A 21,823-nucleotide genomic window follows, 5' to 3' on the forward strand; every position below is an offset into this window, starting at 1 on the left:
AATGGTTGAATACTTACCCTCTGATCTGTACTTCAGCCATAGCGCTGATGTTGATATGGAGGTTTACTAAGTTGCTAGTGGGATTAATCTTGTTAGAACTGGAAAAGATACAAACAAGGGTTACAAACGGTTATTTAGCAGAACTCTAGACTGTTATAGATGCAGCACTGAATACCGCAAGGCCTACAATTAGGAAGCAACGCCATTGGACATATTAGAGCATGGGCTTGCTATTGCTACTCTTTACTCTTGTAGGACACTGCTATTTAAGTTTTATATTATTTGAGCCCATCACATGTTTAATAAATAAGCAAAACAAGCAACACAAGAATCCTATTCACGAATATGATGATACAAATTAATCTAGCTCAGAATATCACGTAAATTCCCTTGTTCAACTTGGCTATTTGTAAGGGTAGGAGTAGTTTAACAAACTACAAGGGGTGTTTCATGCATTAGAGGAAGGCATTGTTAATTAATAAGACAGGCTTTGTTACAATAAAATTGCTTTTTTTGACTCTCAAAACTTGTGACTTCTGCATGACAGACTCTCTGAAGAAAAATAACCAAAATAAACTGTCTTTACCTTTCTTATTTTCTCCCCTCCCCTATACAGATTGTTTACACTCTTAATCCCACTTAGCAGTAAAAACAGATCCCTGTGTTTAAAGTCTAGTGCTCTCGCTCGTTTTATTGTCTTTTCTTACCAGAAATTCTTAGTAGCAAAGGTAGTTTCTCTTACTGCAAAAGGTCATTCCTATGACTCTAGCCCATTCATGAAAAGTTTGCAGGTTCAAATTCACGAAGATAGTGAAAACAAATAATAACAGACTTAGAATTCATTCAATTACGGGATTAATGATACTAAATTTGGAGCTTTATCAAGCAAGTGTGGAAGTACTTCCTTGCTTCATGGAGACTAAGTTTCTGTTGCTGACACAGTTTACTGTTATCACATCTGGGCAGCATCAGTCCAATGGAAACATTCAGAGGAGGCCAGCACTCCCAGCAGCTGACTCCTGAGGAGTAAAGGGTAATACTGCTTTGATCCAGGCTTGCTGGTTACAAATTGCTAAAATTAGGAGCAGGTCTAATTTGTTTGTAAACTAATGCAGATTCCCTTCAAAAATTGTTTGAACTTTTGACGTAATCCTCTCTAGCCATTCCTTTGAGCAGAAAAGTACAAAAATTGCTTAAAGTATAAAAATTACTACACTACTGCTTTGTTAGAATAAGCTCCTCTCCAATTTGTATAATGGTACTGCTTTCTATAGAGTTAAAATACAGATTTTGATCATAGATATTTGGTATTCAAATCTTGTTTGTGTTTTCTAGTATTTTGTAAATTAAATAATATAAATAAAAGTGCCAGGACAGATCTCTCTCTAAGGCCTATATAATCGGCTAGTGAAATCCACATCAGACAAGCAATCAGATCTCAGGACACTACTCAGCCTCTTGCTTATTTCCTATAAGTGATGAACTTCAGTCTTGCAAACCCAAATATTGATTTCCAATTGATGTTTTTGAGTAAATTAAAGGTCTCTCTTTTGAACAACTCAGACAAGAACACAAATTCAGACATGTTCTGTGGTTCCCTTTCCTTCCATTTAGGGAATTCCCTCTTTCTTCCTTATGGATTTCTGTTTCCTTTTTCTTTTGAGATTGTTTTACCTGTTCACTAAGGACACAGAAATGCACAAACTGTAGCGCTGCTTGAGAAAGAATTTACAAAGAGTGAGTTTTAACTGTAACATTCCCTATGTAAGAAGGCTTTTGTTTCTTTGTTTGCTTGTTTTTGGTAGTGTTTATTTATTTAGGTTTGGTTTTCTGTTTCTTTGATTGATTTTTTAAGTAGTTGCATGCTTTTCAGCATTTTAATACCAGTCTGTGGTAACTGTCTTTTTTTTTGTGGCCCAGCAGATTTCCTCCCTTTACATTTTAGTGAGCCACAGTCATGGAGGAAGCATGAGATGTTGCTGTCTCCTGAAATTCAGACTTATTCCTCACTAAATCCTTGTCAGTTTTTCTACGAATCTGACTGCCCAAAAAAGCTCTGAACCTCTCCAATTTCACAGCATGAAAAGGGTAGTGGTGAGAGTCTCTGATACCCATTTCAAACTGTATTGTTTGCATTAATGACCTGACAGTGGACAGTGGTACAGACCGGGGACCTACATGCTAGATGTGGTATCTTGTATCTCTCCCTGTAGGAGTCCATGCCCAGGTCGATGTAGCCTCCAGCTTGCCAGCCAGGCCACTTGGAGAGAGTTGAGGCTTGACCAGGCACCTCTGTGTCTTTGGCTTTGCTGTCCCCTTCCCAAGTTTCTGCACGTCCTGTCTTTCAAGTGTTACATTATGGAAACATGACTTAAACATTTTAAATGTCTCAGGTATATAGTGAACATGATCTAGGGGCCAGACACTAGCAATTACAGCTCTGTGTGTGAGTCAGTGAGGGCCCCATCAGAAGCTCCGGTGTGTATTTGATGAAGACAGATAAAGCAGAAGCCTCGCCACATACTGAAGAAGTCCCAGGTTTGTTCTTGCTGCTGTCCTAACCTGTGGGTTTTTGTCCCCGTGGAGGAGGTACTGCTCAGCATAAACCTGAAGATTCTGCAGCAGTAATATGTCAGCTCCACAAATGTGGAGGAAACTAATGGGAAAATGATAAAGGTTCCCCCGCATCAAACTGAAACAGTTTTCTCTCTTCATACCAGTAAATCAGTTGAGCAGGTTTTAACTGATCTCAACTGATCTCCTTCTGGAAGTGACATGTCTTTATTTTTCTTTTTTTTTTTTTTTAAATTTCATTTTTTAATTTTCAGACAGTATGTTTTTAAATATAGAACTGTGTTACAAAGTGATCACTGCCCATTAATTCTGAACTGGAAAACGAAATGAAAATTTGGCAAATCTGTAGAAGATCCTTGGACCACTGAGCAAAATCAGTTAACATGAATTTTAACAAAATAAAACCCTCAGAATAAATCTAAAATTGATTTTACTAAAAGATAACAAGGCTCCAACTCCACAAATCCTCCTGAAGAAAGCTGCCATAGGTTAACCTATAAAATAACTACTGATACTGATTAGTTAGATTGACCTTCTTACATATTAAACTTCAGATCTCAATAGGAATTCAGAATTTAAATAACCATACTCTTGATAAAACATCTAACCTTTTTATTTGCAGCTCAAAATTGATGCTGAAATCTGCATTTTCAAAATGCTGAACAGAAAAGCGAATGCCTGTAGAAAACTGAGAAAGAAACAAAACAACAGGTTACTAAAAATGGTTGATCTCTCCATATCAGGAAAGCAGTTCAAGATTGCATTTCACTGACTTGTATAGGATACTGTTGCTTTTTAAAATTAGTACAAAACAATATCATCTAGCTGTTTTTGGGAAAAAATACCATCCTGCCTGTGTATGTCACCAGATGGAAAACTTGGCTGGACAGAGGAAAGATCAAGAGGAACAGAGAAGCACATTCCCAGAACACAGCGGTGGGCCCGTCTTCATCCAGACGGCCTTTGCTTTCCTTTGCCAAGCCAGAAGAACATAATGGCTGTCTGGCACCTCTCCTCCATGTCTCCATCCCTCCCTGCCTTCGTCCAGCTCTCCAGAGTTTCCTGCTCCTCCCGTTGTCTCTGTAGCTTTGACACGAGCTGTGTGCTTTAGGTGTTTCTTCTAGAGGCTAAATTAGCAGCTGCTTGATGTTCTAGTTCAATTTGGTTTGAGTTTTATCATTGCAGCTTCTGGGAGCCACAGTTCAGTTCAGAGGAATACAACTTCAAAGTCACATTTGTGGTTCAGTTTGCCACAACTTGCAGCGTGTGACCACAAAAGATAACCTGAAAGAGATAAGGGCTTCCACTGGTGCTCCCTTGTGTTTATGCAGACCTTGCTTCCTTTCTCCGATAATTTCCATTTCCTTTGTAAGGAGGGCATGGAGTAAAGCAGAACAAGTTTATTCAGAAGAGAGAATGGAACTGCAGGGCTAACTAAAGGAATATACAATACAGATGGTCTCTGTGACCTTCTCACTGGACACAGTTACAGTCCCTGTATGCAAGTGGCAGGGGAGCAGTGGGAGATGCCATGTACCCTCCCTTTTAGATTAATAAAAATGTACTTCAGTCTTTAAACTAATGCTTTTAATTGCCTCATTTCAATGGCATGTTTTGAATCTGGTAATGTTTGAAGTACAAATTTTGCATTGAGACTGAGAGCAAAGTCTACAGACTGTAATTCTGTGCAATTTCTCACTCCCTCACCTCCCCTCCTGCCTGATGGCAGAATTTCCTGCCAGATAACTTGCACACTGTGTTTTCATTTTTTTAAAAAAGAATGGTTACATATAACCATATTCTGCATGTGGAGAAATAATCTTCCTGATAAATTAATCAAAAGGCATTAGGAAATGAGGACATCATTCCTTCATCTCTGCCAATATCTGACTAGATTAGAGGGGAAAAAAAAAAGAAAACAAAAAGAGTTGTCTGCTTGGCCTGCTTTCCTTAACACACACGGGGCAGCATTGTCAGCAACGGGACAGGACACAACAATGTAGAGTTTATGTTTGGGACCTAGATTCAGTATCACTGAAGAGGTGGCGTTTTCCTCTGTGGGTATCATTTCAGATATTTAAGCAATGCTTTATCCCAAGCATTTATTTGTTTTTAATTTTCATTCGGTTCTCCTTCTTTCCTCGTGTGCAGTGGTGCCTCATTGAATCTTAATCCATCTCCAGAATGAGACTTAGCTAACATGTTTCAATTACTTCTTTCAGTTGTCCTATGCTGAAAGCAATATTGTCATCATAAAAGAAATGGCAACTTAAAATCTCTGAATTCAGACCATTTTAATTACACAGTTATTCATAGCTAAGCTCTCTTTTTAGAAGTAAAATCTTTAAGATGAAAAGATAATGCTCATTAAATTAAACAGAAGCTGAATAGCTAAATCAGAATAGAGATATGAGCTACCTTTAAGGCCACTTTTTGAAGATTATTTTAACAACTGCATTGATATTTCATTCACCTTTAAAAATATAACTTGATTCTTTTAAACTCTGAGACAAAAATTCCAAATATACAATTCAGCATTTCTCTTACTGTTTTTATTAATCAGTCTATATAAACTTGTTTCCACTTATAGCAGAAAAAAGATTTGATGAATCAAGCATAATTTTTTCCTCAGAGCAGACATGAACTCCAGTTTTGATGATCTATTATACCCCCGAGGCTTAATCCCTTATTTAATACAGAAACACACTCCTACTGTATGAGTCTAATAAGCTGCAGATGTTGCCTTTGTATGGTCGTATGACTTCGTTAATGTCAAGTAGTCCTTGACACTGCTACTAATAATGGGGCAAAGATGCTCACGTGCTCTTGCTGAAAACGCACTGAGGCCAAAGCAGTTAAATCTGTTCGATCCTATAACTTAGCAATCACTCAGCCTCCTTATTTTAGTAGAACATTAATTTTATCAGAATAGTTCAGTTTTACTTAAAATTTTCCAAGTGAAGTTAGTTTCATTAAAATAATTGCATTATTTTCCACATTAGTAACATCATGTATCTTTGAGATACATGGCATTTCTGCTATTACTGATAAGCTTTAATCTGTTATTATGTTTGACGAGATCTAAGAGTATGCTGGGAGACAGAGGGTTAGTTTTAGGTTTCTTTTGAAGTGTCTTACAGTGCACCTGAAAGATGAAGCTTCTGTGCTCTTGGAGCATCAGTTTAGCACATATCAAGAAACAGATAAGGTTCTTCAAGCCTCCCAGTCTTCTAATTTCTATTCATTTCTATTAACTTCCAAATTGTTCTACCAGAATTTATAATAAAACCTACATCTCACTTGCTAAGCCCATTGAACAGGCATTAGGAAGTTTGTCAATATGACCCATTTCAGTGTCATAAATAAGTACTTTGAGCAATCTTTGCCAGTGAGATGGTATCACAGACACTTAGTTTGCGTTCTGGGCCATAATGACAATGACGTATTTTGAAGATGGGAAGTGTTAGACAGCTCTGTAGAACACTGCAGTAATATCCCATGGGTTATATCACAAAATCCAAACATAACCCTCATACTCAGAAGATGATCTTACAGAGTTCAAGAATTCTAGGATTTCAGGGTGCTGAAAAGTCATAACAGTGACTCAAGAGTTAAGAGTTTCAGGAATGTTTGATTTTGACCTAACCCTCCCTTCCCTCTCTCTCACAACTTCCACAAAGAGTCCCTTTCGGACCGAATATTTTGAGAATAACTGATCTCCTGCCAAAGCAGAATTGTTTTTCAAAACTGGAAATGGATCAGAGCAGCCTTTCGTGATTTACACAATTTGTACAAAGGGCTGGTATTTCACTGTTGGAAGTACATTTGCCATCATAAATACATTTGGACTGAAAAAGCTCAAGTCCTTTCACCTTTCCTAAGCTTCCAGGAGAGCTGGTTTCAAAGAAGCTTCAAAGATGAAGTCTTGAAGCTTCCACTCACTATAATCAACCACTTTTGCCATCTGGCTTTGTAATGCTCTATCTTCATATGCCTTAATTTTCAAGGGTTGGATTGTTCTGTTATGAGCCAGAATGTCATTATACATGTTCTGAACCCTGCTGTTTTATTCTGCTATTTCTCTCTTTATGAAGTATTTTGCTCAGGAATATTTGGTAACAGTGCATTTATGGCAGACCTAGAGCTGATTCTGAGGAAAACCAGGATTAGTTACACTGTGATAACCCATAAGGAGGGAGGCGAGACTGGTACTACTTCAGTGGCCACCAAATAGCATTCCCGAAGTCTTCACACTGCAGGCATTTCAAGTCAAGGATGATGTAGCAACAGGGCGTTGGATTCACAGGGGGGAGCGTGAGGGGCTGTAGTCTATCTAATACCTTCACACTCAGACCTTTCCATTGCTTCTGTTTATGACAGTAAGCAAATCACAAAGATTTGCTCCTAGCTCGACATACAATGTCAGTGTCTCTCATGTTTAGTCTTCCTTTTCTCTCGCAAACCCATGGGGATTTATGCTCTCCTTCCCCCCCACTACACCCCACTCATCCACATTCTTGTCCAGTTTTATCTGTATCTTGAGAATTTGCATCTGCCATGAGACTAACCAGAAAACCACTAAGCAGATATCTAAATTTGTTGTTTTTTTGGTACAAGAAATTATCTGCCTTGAGATTTATCTAGTGCTTTGGCCCATCATTGCCTCCCATCATCCCATTATGAAAACTCTATTCTTCAGAAAGATTTTCAAGTACTCTTACTTTTTAGGAGCTTCATTTAGGAAAATAAAACAAAAACCTTTTAGCCCTATTCTCTATACTCATCCACTCCAATAACCATCCAGTCTGCCTTCTTTGTGCAATGTGTTTCCCAGAATATATTTCTAGTATCCCCTTCAGACTTCTAATTCACAGTAGTTCTACAAACAAGGATCCTCACCAGGCAGGTTCCCGCTCCCAGCGGATCCATTTCCTGGAGTTCATTTTTCAATGGTTTCCAGCTCCTTGTAATCCCGAAGAGTCTATCTGGGGCTGCTTGTGACCATGAAGGCAGTTGACTATGAGACACCTGGTCTCACACTCACTTTCTGAAGCTCTGTGACTGATATGACACTAACCTAATCAGCCAAACAAACTTGTTCTACCCCCAGTCTCCTATCACATGACCCATTTGGTTCTTCTATCGAGGGTCTGACTTCAGTGACAGAGGATCTGATGCTTCAACATCATAAGAAGCCAGGAAAATAACCCTCCATAGAGAGTCTGAAGAGTGAAATACTGGACAAACCTTAAGTTAGCAGGGGTTTTGTAAATATGGAAATTTCATTTGTTTCTTTGCAAAACCCCAGGGCCAATATGAAATGCAAACAGTGGCAGTTTTCAATTAAAAGCTGTTGCTTATTCCTCATATATGTTCATGCTGTTGACTGATTCACTATTATTAGGACAGCTTTTTATCTAGGTGTAAATACTTAGATTATTTGTGTCTAGTTAAATATTCATAGCACTTACAAATTTATAAGCAGTGCTAGAATTCCTTTGCAAGGGTATCCAAGACCAAATATTCCTGGGTTCAACAGTTCTGGGACTGCTTTGAACTGCTTTGTCATGAAATAGGGACAAGTAATGACAATTGTGGAAGGGGTAGCACTGTTTCAATCTTCAAACCTATGTTTAATCATTATCTACTGTCCATTGTCAGTCATTATTCAGTTCCTCTTTTGTCTAAAACCAATGCTACACATGTTCCATTTAATGTGCAGTATGATTTATGAATAGCTGTCTTAGGAAAATGTTTAGAATGACATTAATAACTTGAAGGGAAACTTGACTCCAATCACATTTTCATGGATATGGATCATGATATAAACTTATAAGACAACCCTTATGCACATGCGATGAGAATGAAGCAAAAAACACTTTCATTTACTATACATATCCTAAGTAGAAAGAACACTAAAAGGGAACGATAAACAGATCACATTATGGATTTGGATTCTCATTACATTAGTGCAAATTCTGTGACTTAAACCAAGTCACTCTCATTTTCTCTAGAGTAAGTGAAATAAAACACAGGCTCGATCATAATTAATCTTTTAGAATAACAAATCATTAGTTTTTCAGAATCACACTTCTGTATCTTATTACACCAACAATTTCCTGTCCAAGTAAATAATTTGGTTTAGGTGCTGCTTATTGGGACACATTCTGCTAATTGAATAGTTTTCCATTTTCTCCCCTTCAAAATTCAATTAGATAAAAATCAGTAAACACATCTGGTTTTCCCTTACGTTTGCGCCAGCCACCATGGGGTTCCCAAGATCACAAACCACCATTCTAGTTTCATTTTCCATCTTGTAATCACAGCTCAGTACACGCAGTGCCTGTAACAAAAGGACACCAACATGGAGGTCAGAGATCACAGTGAAATGTATCCAGTTGGGAAAGTGATGCCTTTTTGACTGTGACATTTCTTTTGATTTCAGACACCTGCTCAGTGCACTATCAAAACATGTAACTGGTTATTGTCAGACAATGGGGGAAAACCAATACCGGGGAAAAACAAACACGAAAAGTTTCCCAGTACCTTAAGAGCGATGATGAGATCACTCTTTAGTTTTAACATACTGCTTTGCTGTGAATCATTCCTATAGCTGTAATGATTTGACAGAGAAAAACAAGAGTAGGCAAAACTGGGTGAGGGGAAAAGGCCTCACACTAATTGCAATAATTGTATTATCCATCATTAAAAGTCTCTGTACTGAAATTCTGACATCGGTAGAACTTTATTACGGACTAAGTCTAAAACTTTATTTTCCAACCTATAGTAAAGTACTTAGAACATTAAATCCTTGTGCAAAAACATAAACAGCTACCTTTGTTTATAATTTAGTAATAAAGGAGATAGATTTTCACATTATCAGAAATTAAGGTGTTAGTTGTTTATGGCAATAGGTAAAATTTAACTATTTTCCCAGCAATTATTCATTCAAAGTCCAGTACCTAATATTTCTCAGGCAGTTTCATTTGGTAGCTTTGGAGATACACTCATATAATTTCCCTCTAAAGCTCTTAATGTAAAATGTATCCTATGTTTAGGGATTTTTTTGTTTTAACCCTTTAGTCTTTATCACTAGTTGTTATCACCTGTAAATAAAACAGACTGTATAAAAGGAGGAACAGCTATGTAACAGCTAGTAGAAGTTAGGAGACACACAGTAAGACAATGCAACAAAGTGGTTGGTTTTTTTCTCTGTTTTGCTCTCTGGCATATTAAATAAATTAAAATACTTCCATATATGAGCAGAAGTAAGCCAGCTTTGTAAAAGCAGGATGCAGCTAGTTGTTGCTATAGGCTCTCCCAGTACCTTTCCTCTCCCTTGTGATTTTCACAGATGAAGTAATACGTGCAAAGTCATGCTCTCTGTATAAAAAGATCTGGGCAGCCTCCAGCCCACTGACTACCTGTTCATTCCTATCTGTAAAAGCCAGCATGGACATGCTGACCTTATCATTTCCTGAGATTAAAAGAAAAGATAGGGCATGTCCAAAAAGGAGCCCATGTGAAGCATGCCCTCAGTACACACCTCACCGTCTACTGACACTTTTACAATTTGCTAGGAGGAAGCAAAGTTTGTTACACAGCATGTCCGGCACACTAATAGCCTTCGAAACCCATTCTAGCATTGAGAGTGGGTGACTTTTACACTCTTGTCAGCTGGTTAATTAGAGGTGGGAAACAATACATGGGAGAAGAAAGGGTGTTAACACAGGTGAAAACAGGCTTGTCTGGAAAACTGTTCATTTTAGTATGATGTGTGGGTTTATAGTTTTGATTTTGGTTGGGGGGTGGTGGTGGAACTGAGGTCTAAATGTTAGAAAATAAATATTCATTTGTATTTGATACTTTGAAGTTTCTTTATTAATGCTGTATCACACACACCATACAGAGTAAATCAGCCCTTCTCACACAATTTTTTGTCCCTCAAAGGGTCAGCAAATAGAGGAGTTTTACAAGTAGGTTTTCTGCAATTTGGAGGACATGCTCTTACACTGAAAATTATTCATGGTACAAAAGTTGTATGGACAGAATCACAAAAGTAATTTGTGCCAACGAAAGCTGTGACAAAGGGTCAGCTGTGGTAGAATTTCTTCAATACTGAGATTTATTGCCTTTGTTTTCTCACTGATCACCTTTTTTAGGTGCTTAAGTTCAAACCAGGAAAATTAAAACCAGGCAGGAATCAAGCAAGAGCAGAGACTTATATACCTAGAGTCAGTCAGTATCACTGAGTTCATATGTAGCTCAGCCAGATGGAAGGTTTAGCCACAAACCCTTCTACCTGCCACTGGTAGCAATTTATATTTTTATAGCAACACATGGTCTTTTTGGCAGTCTGGAGCAGAAGTAAAATCCCAACAATTAACACATGTGCTCCCAGGGTGCATTTTAACTAGAAAATGATTGGATGCTTTAAGTAATCCAGGCGGCCTACAAACTTGAAACCCTTTCTGGTGGTCTTAGTGATGAATTAGTAATTGATGCCAGAATAGTTAAGCACAACAGGCTGCAAAGTAAAACAACTCCTCTCTTTCCTTGATCAACACCTTCTGATCGTATTTTCTGAGGAAAAGTGGATGGATTAGCTACCAGGTACCAGACTCCGGCTTCTCATCTAGTCGATGTATGAAGAACTAGTGTTTGTCCTTACAAGGTTCAAATCACATCTCATCTAGCAAGCCACCCAGTATCTATTCTAAGAATTTTCAGGTAAGACAAGGAAGTTTCAGGTCTTTTTCCTATCTTAAAAGAGTTACATGCTTTAGTTCAGAAAGGCATGGGTACAATGGCTCAGAGCTTATCCACTGCAATATAAATCTGGCCGTCATATGCAACAACTCTGCAGTTCCCAGCTTGAGCAGAAACAGTTATGCCAAAATATATGTTTCTGGTGTGGAACAAATACCTATTAGGGGTTTGCATTTGCCTGATTTACTTCTACTAATTATTCCATGTGAATTGTGGTTCCTGCCATTGGTCATAAGGCAGGATTGAGCTGTTCAGTACAGGGAACTCTTTCACTGGGCAAAAGATTAGTGCACAGTATTCAGGCAACGGCTTGGGATTCAAACACACAGTCATGCTATTATAGTGTAAGAGCATACCACACAGCAAGTACATAGTGTCTCTGGACCTACTGTTGCCCGTGGAAACGTGAGGTAATATAACCAGGTTATACTTTTTTCATTGCAGCTAATTCCAGTAACTCCACATCTACTGCACATGGACAGTCATTACAAGCCAGCAGGTTTCCAGTAACCTGTAAAGCTGTGGCAATTTACTCATTCACCTGGTCTCTGGAGCTTATAAATGTTTCCACAATACAAAAAAGGAGTAACACATCTGATTTCATTGTAAGTCATTGTATTTCATCAATCAGCTTTTGACTGAAGGAAGTATCAGTAGGTGCAAGAATCAATGAAATTTCAAAATCATATCCTTGAGCTCAGACCACACACATTCACTTGGCTCTCCACTTGCGTATGATCATGTACATCTCTGCAAGATGCTCTCTCTTGATTTGGCTGCACAGTTTATGTGCAATATGCTATAGAATGAAGCCTGAAATAATGACAACTGAGGCAGGTCAGATGTATTCCACAAAGCTAAAAGGAAGAGGTAGAAGGCAAGTAAATTGTCAATTAGTTGTTGACTTTAACACTTTCTGAGTGTAATTCAAATGATATAGAATAACTCATGAGATTGTTCAAAAAAATCAGGAAGCATTCAAAAGATAAATCTGATTGTCTATCAGGCAGACTAAATCCAGAGTAGCTCCATAATAAAGTAGCCTACTATCCCGTATGAGAGTAGCTATTTGAAATGACCGCAGCAGAACAGAGTGATTTGATTCTAAAGATTTTTTTTTCAGTTTCATCAGAAATGTATTGAGGTTTTTTTTTTTTTGATCATTACATTTAATTTATTCTGCTCTCAGTCTACCTATTTTGCTGGCTCTGAGGTGAGTATTATCTCTGCCTCAATACAAGGAATTCTGCAGTTTGGAGAAAAACAACTACACAGAGGTCTGCAAACAGTGATGCATTGAACAGTCAAAGAAATCCTCAGTGCAGAGCTGTAAGAGCATAATTGCAACAGATTCTACCACAAACCCACCTGTCTGCTGAAAACACTCTGTATTAAAGCCTCAAAGTACCCACAGACCAAGAGATCTTTTTTTTTATACCTCAGTGTTTACTGCATACCAGTGTAATAATTTCTTCTGTGTTCTTGTCAAATGGTTCAAATGACCATATTTTTTAAAGCCCTATAGGTTGAATTAATTGAGCCTCTCTTTAATTTCTATTCATTTATACTATGACCTCTAAGAATTTTGTCATTCTGGTAACACATGGACCTCTAATACCAAAGATTCTGATGACTCTGAGGAAAAAAAATTGAAAAAAACCCAGCTAATTCTTATTTTTAGCGGTCTAATTATGTAATTTGTACATGCAGACAGATTGAATTAAATAAGAAAACATAACAGGGAGGATATAAAAGAATGTCTGAGTTTTAAAATGTGGTTTTACATTCTAAATTTTCTTTTTAAAATACAAAGATTGAATATTCCTCTTTCTCATATTCACAGCAGTTTTAGGTGACATATGACAGTAGACATATGACATATGACAGACATATGACAGTAGAAAAACAACTGAATACATACAAGAGGCAACCTCCATCAGCAGTTAAACACCAGCAAGTTTTAGCTTTGTCTTTTTAAAGAAAACTCCAATTCCAAATACACTTAGAAATGATTTTTTTTTATTTATTTAATGCAACTATAATATCATGAAGACTATAGTTTTAAAAATATATATTTAAAGTTTAAAAACAATAGAAAGAATAAACTTGCTTTCAGCACTATATGTAATCCTTATAGAAAATGTACTGGCAAAGCATAAGGGAAGATACTAAGAGTGACACAGATAGCAGGACTAATGTCTTGATCCTTCTGAGAAGGAACATGATGACATCTCTTTGAATGGAATAAGTATGAAAAATAAGAGAATATGAAATAAAGTATGTTTTGTAGTGAACTAAATACATGAAGGCAAAATGAAGGCAATTTTTCTATAAATCCAGAAGGATTCAGAATTTGACTTGTCAAAAATGTATTTCATCTTCTGCAAAAACTGAAGAAAATGAAAAAGTTGCATTATGTTTCCTGGGATTTTAAAAATTTATTTTCAAAATAGAAAGAACAGTAACACTCTTTGCCAACCCTTTCTACCTTCTTCTTATTCTTCTAAAAAACCAGAATCTCCCACCTCTTTTTTCCCTTCCTTTCCCCATGAGTCTACCATGCTGGCACTATGAAATACAATTTTTCCTAAAATAACGAAAAACCCTGAGTAACTTCCGTCCATCCAAACGATAGATATGTGCTAATGTGTGCTGTAGGGTTTGGAATAAGTGCCTCCCCTGACATCCTTGGTAATGGCGAAAAGAACAGCCGAAGATTTCTAAAGAGCAACACAGGAAAAATATAACCAGGTGTAGTATATTGAAGAGGAGTTAAGTTCTATAGATCACAGTCCAAAAAACCAGAGGCTATGCTACGAGAAAAAGAGAAAGAGACAACAGAAAGTAGCTGGTGTCTTTACTTATTTGTTTTGTGTATAAAGATATGCTCCTTAGAAGTGAGGTTGCAGGAAATTTCCATATTCTCATCTTCAGTGACATCATTAATTCTTGTCATTTTTTTTTCAAACTGGGTGAAAAGCCCCTTAATAAAGACACTGACAGAAGGAGAATAAGGAAATACCTTGTAAGTTACTTTCAGCTTCCTTAAAAACATTTGCCTTCAGAAAGGAAATTAACTTGCTTTCTCCCACTCTCACCCTTGAGGCCCTTCTGAACATTCCAGGCACTGACAGGAAAACACAAGCTCATGTTGCAGCAGCTTGGGAGACTTATGTGCAGATGAGGGGATTCAGACTTGCTGTCCAACAGAGAATACATGAACACTCTGCTTGTTTGCAGGATAGTGTTTCGTCTTTGCTCTTAAAAAACAAACAGACCCAAAAAGGAAACACACTTTGTTCAGTACAGCTCAGCAGGACTTCAGTCAATATTTGTCCTTCTGTGAACATCAACACATTTTACATTATTACTACTATTTTGGCCTACCCATAAGATCAAATAATTGACTACAAAGGAAATCAACTTTGTCACATTTAAACTACAATTTATGTTCAACTATTTAGGATATCTTAATAACGGTAAAACACTGGAGTTCTGGGAGTACAAGACAGAGGTGTCCAGGTGTCTGGGGTCCCACAGGGCTCATTACCTCTGATGAGAGCTGAGACCACAGGATCCAAGGTTGAGAGCACTCAGGGGATTCTGCACTATCACTCCCTGCTATTGGTAGGGTTTACTGGTTCAAAATCTGAATGATGTGAATACCTCTAGCCCTGGGACGAATGTGACAGTATTTATCTAGTATTACAACTAAGTTAACAGCAAGAAGCTGGACCTGAGCTGGCTCTGAACAGAATGGTCCTGACCTTGCCATCTTCTGGTCGCACATCTAATCTTTAGCCTGGATTGTGTGAGGAAGGATAGCTGAGAGTCGGTAGAATCTCCCTTCCTAAGAGACACCTCTCTACTTGCTGCTTTCAGCTCGTATAGCCTACATAGGTTAACCTCGCTCTCAGTTCTTCTGCTTTATTATTGCTAATATTTTGATTTTCATTTACCTTGTTGTTGCGTTCAACCCCAGTGTAATCTGCTTCAGGCGGAATCCTTATATGTAGCTCAGCTTCATAGGCTCCTTCCCCATCGTTCCTTGGATTTATCATGAGCATGATAAAGTTTTCTTCTCCAATTATTAGCTGATCTTTATCTCTACATAGAACATACTACTTGTCAGGAGCTAAAACACGCACAATTATGATTTTTGTATGAATAAAGAAGAAGAACGTTTTGCTCTCATAGTATCTGTTCTGGAAAATATTTTGTGAATACAGAATAAAAAAATTTCCATAAAAAGTGACCTCATGGAAAACTATGCCAGCACCATGGACAATCATAGTGGACTACTACAGAACTCAAAAGTTAGTTGTATAAAATTTCAGAGCCTGACTACTTTCTAACAAGAAAGAAGTATCTAGTGGAGAAATTACTTGCCACAGGGTTCCCATCAGCACTGTTTTCTGGAGGGCACAAAGGTGGTAGAATTCCAGTTTTCCCCTTGTGTCTATTGTAAAATGAACCATGACAGAAGATTTCCTGAGACCTGCAAGGGCACTGTGCCCTTTCCTTTCCCACCTATGTCCTGATTTTGATGGCATAGACAACTGTCAGAGGTTCCACACTTGACCTGCTTGGTATATTCCTCCCTCCACAGGAGGAACTGTTGCCATGTTTTGAAATTCTTTTATTCTGAGATTCATCTGTTCACTGTATACTGAGTTCAGGAGAACTGTGTCCCAAGCTCAAAGTAACTGGCACACTGAAATAAACAAACTTAGAATCTCCTTTGAACAAAAATTTGTAGTATCTCTTGACTGAGGGGTGACCTCATTAATGTTTATAAATATATAAGGGGTGAGTGTCATGAGGATGGAGCCAGGCTCTTCTCGGTGACAACCAATGATAAGACAAGGAGCAATGGGAACAAACTGGAGGTTCCACTTAAATATGAGAAGAAACTTCTTTTCAGTGAGGGTGACAGACACTGGAACAGGCTGCTCAGGGAGGTTGTGGAGTCTCCTTCTCTGGAGATATTCAAAACCCACCTGGACACCTTCCTGTGTAACCTCATCTAGGCGTTCCTGCTCCGGCAGGGGGATTGGACTAGATGATCTTTCGAGGTCCCTTCCAATCCCTAACATTCTTTGAATCTGTGGCATTCAGAGAACTAGAATCACTCCTAACAAACACCTGCAAACCTTATTTTCTATGATAACCATTAAACATCGGAAAGTGTTTGACAAAGATACATTTTTAAGTGTATATTTCTCCATTTCTTGGTTTTCTAGATGAAATGGATGCACAAATTAAAATCTGGAAATCAGGTAGGAATGAGTAGCTATACCAAACAACAGAACTGTGTTCTATATGTTTTGTTCTGTTAAAGCAGTTAGAAGTGTCTGGATTTTGCTATATACAGCATCATTTATTTTATTTAACTTACGGCATAGCAGAAAGCTGCAAGTCAGGAATGCACAAGTTGTCCTCCCCACAGTCGACCAGAATATAAGCCTGTATTGTTGTAAAAAAAAATACAGTTAGTACATGCTTCGAAGTCCAAATCACTTCATTAGATATCACTAAGTTAAATATCTTAAATATCACTAGCCCTGCCCTGGTGAATTAATGTCTTTCTCCTTTCCACAAGTTCCTTTCCACCTGAGTACTGTTGGAGACTATTTAGACTGTCAACCATATCCTTAGCAGAACAATATCTTTCAGGCTCTTTCCCACACTAACTTGGTTTCCATATTCTAGAATGCGATATTTTCACAGTTTTGTATGAACACAACAAAGTTTTGGAAATCCTTTAAAGGCCTGCCTCGTTCTATATTTATATTCAATTTACATTCTGAATTAATTAAATCCTTGTTGTGTAATTTCTGGACATGATATTTTCTTTTAAGGAAGATGACACACACAGAATTTGTAAATGCTTTCACATTTATATATTGAAAATGGCATGCAAAATTCGTACCTGTTCTGTTAACGAGCTTTTCTGGTAATAGTTCAATATTGGCTTCACAGACAAGCTATCTTCAAAACTGGATTCATCCAAACTATAATTCAAGTTTATATTGATGGGAGATAATTTATCTCTAAATTCTGTTTCATCCTGTGAGTGACAATCACATAATAAAAACCAATGATTTAATATAATTAGTTCAGATTAGTATGGTATGGCAACAGATTCACACTTCAGTCTTTATTGAAGGTAAAGATATGGTCTTTGACAGTTGCTGGTCAAATTCTGGCCATATGTAATGTCATTAGGAAAGTAAAGTGACTCACCATTAACTGGAATGCCCAGAACACATTGCCTCCACAGCCCCACATCTGGAAGAAGCTGGTTGAGCTGAGTGGACTCAGATTTTTTTCTAAGCATTAGCCAAAAATGAAGCTGTTTAAGAGAGACACACAGAACCAACTCCTATCAGCTACTGTCCTCCTTCCTTTTGGAATGGAAGGAGGACATGTGTGGATTTGTGGAGGTAATATTGTTGGCTTGTTCCATAACCAATAATTTATATGGATTAGCAATGGTAAAACCCCACCACCTTAATACCCTACAGATTCCCTTCCATACTGATTGAGACTCCTCCATTTCACCTCCCACTGTACTTCCAGGACCAGCCTTGGAATCTGCTTCAATTGTATGAGGTAATTCCAGGTGCTCCAATGACCCTTTCTCCTTCATAACTTCAGTTCCACAGTTCTAAAACCATTTAAAATAACCTAAAGATACTTAAAAAATATATAATTTTTAGGTCAATATTGCTGGTGACACTCCTTTAAAATATCTTTTGAAAATGAATTGGCATGACATTTAACATGCTTAGTTGATTATTCCACTGTGAATACTATAGCGTGAGCAATCTTGCCTTTTTGTATCAGGAGATGCAGTATTTAATCAGAGTTTCCAGAAGAGTGCTGCATGAGTGTATTTGTATACAGAGGAACTGTACGCTCTTCTTCAAAGGAAGTCTTTCTTTTATGTTTTCATTGACAAAAGATGAGCCAAAGATTTACATGGGAAATTTTGCCTGGGTAGAAGAATGTTCTGGACACCCCAGTGAGGCATTTCTCATCTCACATTTCCGTAATTTTGGGATCTAAGAACAATGAAAATTGTTCTTCCTTTTGCAGTAGCTCCCTTTTTTACTATTATCTTTAAATCCCTGATACTATTCAAATGATGACGACAGTCCAGAATATTTTAAACAACTTACTCTGAGATAAACAAGAAAGTCCTGGCAATGGAGCTGTTTTTGTCTTTCCATCACAATGGAGAAGTAATGATGTGACTGATGATAATCAAATAAGAGGGTCCTCTTGACAGCTCCTTTCTGTTTCAATGAATCTAATTGCAATTCACCTTTCAGCACTAAAGGATACAAGTAGATATATTATTTATTTATTTGATGTGGAAAGAAAAAATAGTAAACCATTAATTATATATCATAAATACTCTAACAAAGTCTTCCAGGTAAAACTAATCCATGCTTTAAGCGCCCCCCGTTTAGCAGCACACTAGTTTTTGATCCAAAGTACGGAATACATGTAATTTAAGCTTTCTAACTTCATTTACAGATCAGACATGTATGGGACGTCCATCTCTTTCCATTTGTTGTTGTTGTTTCAAAACAGAACATTCTTCGATGGGGTATGTTCATGGTTTTATTTGCAAAATGGTTTAAACTGAATCAAAAATCCTCGAAATGAATAATACAAGCTCTATGTTATATCTATATCTTTTTCACTGTATTTTCTTGCCTTAGGAGTATCTCACTCCTATTAACTTTCAAGGTGTAAGAAAAAAAATACATCTGAAATGGAGTGGGACATGGTAAATTATAAGAATATAAAACATTTCTTACCTATCTCATATGAAATACTTTGACCTTCAAAGTCTGCGCAGACTCTTATAGTAAAGCTAAATATAAAAACAGAAGGAGTAATTATTAGCAGAAAGAGATCTGACCTGGGAATCAGCAGTTCCCAAGTAATCCCTTCCAAGTTTTCCTTTCCTTTTCTTAAAAAGATGTTCACTGAGATCTGTATTTATTTACCTAAGATATTCCCTCAGTTAGCAAGTCTCCTATGCTCCAATAATAATCAAAGGATCTGAATATCTTCTTGGGACAGATATGGAGAAAAGTATCTGTTCCCGCTAATTCTTGAGATAACCTACAGAGATCACACTTGTAATACTATCAGCAAAGTTGCCTTCCTTATGTTGAGCTTCAGCAAACCCCCTTTGTGTGAGGCTGTCTGCAGAAGTCCTTTCTTATGCCATTAAACCTCACTTAACTGTAGCCTTCAAATGACACTATGGATGTTGATTCACGTTCCACGCAGAAATTGTAAATTTAGTCATATTCCTACTTCTTTACAATTATGAGTTAACACATGAAGAACTGATGGTTTCCTAATACACAAGGACAAGAACAACAAAAATGAGAAAATCTTGTGTAATTGCATCAGTGCAATTTAGACATCAGGCCTCACAGGCCAGTCTTGCATGTCACAGCATAAAAGTCTATTTTCTCAAATGTAAACTCATGAACTGCCATAGAAAAGTAAGTCAACATACTTCTTTATGATGCTCTAATGCTTGCCAAACTATGCAGTTAGGAAGGGCTGACATATTATTATTTTTGAATTTTATATTTTTGTCAGGACTTTGGTATTCAGCTTTTTCTGAAGTGTATGTAGAAATGCTTCCTTTACTGAATCTAGCTGACTCAAGATGACAAGTATTTTAATACTGTTTTAATAAGAACATATTTAGAGATAAAAGAATGACAATTTTTTTCCAAATCCTTTTTTGATAGTAGGAACTTAAGGATCAGAAATGTATTGCGCAAATTGACTTTTCATCATGATTGGACGCTTGTGTGCTACTTGATTTTTGGTAAGTCATGTAACTTCTCTGACGACTTGCTCCTCTGACAAATGGAAGTAACAATATTTGCACACTACCTTAAGTTAGGGAAAGGTGGAGTAAACAAAATTTGCAGATATAATTTAAGCACTAAGTAGTAGCAAAGTAGCTAGTGGATAATCAGATCTCGGATGGTAATAAAAACACCCATGCAGAGATAAATTAGGTTTCTTGATAGCTGGAACCCCGTCTTGGACTTAATAAATCCTACGATGTGGAAACAGTTTCTGACAAATGTAAATGTTTTATTTATTTACCTCCTTTTACAGAAATTAAACTGTATCATTCACACCTTAAAAAAAAAAGTGTTCTATCATTTTATTTCATAGCTACAAAGTTTCAGAATTAGTTCCAAATGTTTAAGTTTTCAGAACTCATAAATAGCCACATTTTAAACATAGCAGAGAAAGAATTATGTATTTCTAGACAACACTCTTAGGACTATGCATAAAAATGACTTTTTGTACATGATTCCTCTGTGCTTCAGTGTTCCAATTTTTATCATGGTAAAAATAACATTTTCCTAATGCTCAAAAATGTTCAATAATCCACATTATTCATATACACACACTTCCTGAAACTTTTCTGGTAGGAGGTTTCCTTTCATTCTAACTTTGCAGTGTCAGCCAGTAGACACTTTATACAAGTTCCACAGCTGGCTAAGAGATACAGAAATTTGTCCCATGGGACTGAGGAATTCTTTGCCTGTTGGAGTTTCCCTAGTAATTGTTTTCATATGTACAATACAAGCTTATATCAACCAAGCAGAAAAATTACTGCATGGAAAATAGCAGCTGCTCTTCCGTCATTTTGTAATAGAAACTAAACCTTTAGGGAAGACTATTTTAGAATAAAGAGACAGAAATTAAATTATGCTAATATTAAAACTCTTGTAGATATGAACCAAACATCTTCTGGCTTACTGTAAAACAAAAACGAAAAGTGATGAAAAAAATACATGTTAAAGGAGCATACTTTGTTTTTTTCTCCCCTTTTTAAACAACATCTCACAGCAGGAATACTTTTTTAACAGAGATGTTTTTGTTTCTTTTTCCTGTGCAAAACCCAATTTTTTTCTTTCAGTACACCAATGGTAAACATTATGGTTTTGAAAATTTTTCCATTGTGGCACAAAGCATTCTTAAAAAGTGTTAAAAACTGAACTTCTGAAAAAACATAATTTGGAACAATGAACAGGCTTCAGCCCATGTTGATATTGTAAACTCTTTTTTATATCAACTATTAAAACAAAAGGTGCTTGGATTAAAAAATCAGGACAGATCTTCCAAAAAGGTCAAAGCTTCATAAAGTTCTGGGACTGCATAGTCCTACTGAGTGCATTCCACATTGCTCTGTAGGTAGGCGATTTTCCACACAGGGCATATAAATGAGGAACATTATGATAAATACGAGAAGTTCTATAAAGTGTAAAAGAACAGAGCAATAGTGAAAACCTCTTAACAGCCTCATCCTAGATTTTCACAGCTGGTAGATTTAGGAACTTCCTGGGTCACAAATTGTATCAAATGCACTGAAAGCCCATATATTTTGTGGTTGAAGTGCATCAGAGCTGAGTTTCTT

At 37.1% G+C, this 21,823-nt stretch overlaps 1 protein-coding gene across 2 annotated transcripts in view; it reads right to left on the reverse strand.

Moving 5' to 3' along the window:
* ITGA8 (integrin subunit alpha 8) overlaps nucleotides 1-21,823 on the reverse strand; it is a 107,491-nt gene that overhangs the window by 41,427 nt on the left and 44,241 nt on the right. For both annotated transcript variants that reach the window (XM_065831106.2, XM_065831105.2), the window contains exons 16-23: nucleotides 19,176-19,231; nucleotides 18,528-18,682; nucleotides 17,276-17,413; nucleotides 16,742-16,809; nucleotides 15,303-15,450; nucleotides 8,825-8,917; nucleotides 3,183-3,262; nucleotides 18-98 (exon numbers count right to left, since the gene is read on the reverse strand). In XM_065831106.2, coding sequence (XP_065687178.1) covers nucleotides 18-98; nucleotides 3,183-3,262; nucleotides 8,825-8,917; nucleotides 15,303-15,450; nucleotides 16,742-16,809; nucleotides 17,276-17,413; nucleotides 18,528-18,682; nucleotides 19,176-19,231 — 819 coding nt within the window. The remainder of the gene's footprint in view (nucleotides 1-17; nucleotides 99-3,182; nucleotides 3,263-8,824; nucleotides 8,918-15,302; nucleotides 15,451-16,741; nucleotides 16,810-17,275; nucleotides 17,414-18,527; nucleotides 18,683-19,175; nucleotides 19,232-21,823) is intronic.

This window comes from Patagioenas fasciata, chromosome 2 (assembly GCF_037038585.1).
Source record: "Patagioenas fasciata isolate bPatFas1 chromosome 2, bPatFas1.hap1, whole genome shotgun sequence".
NCBI lineage: Eukaryota > Metazoa > Chordata > Aves > Columbiformes > Columbidae > Patagioenas > Patagioenas fasciata.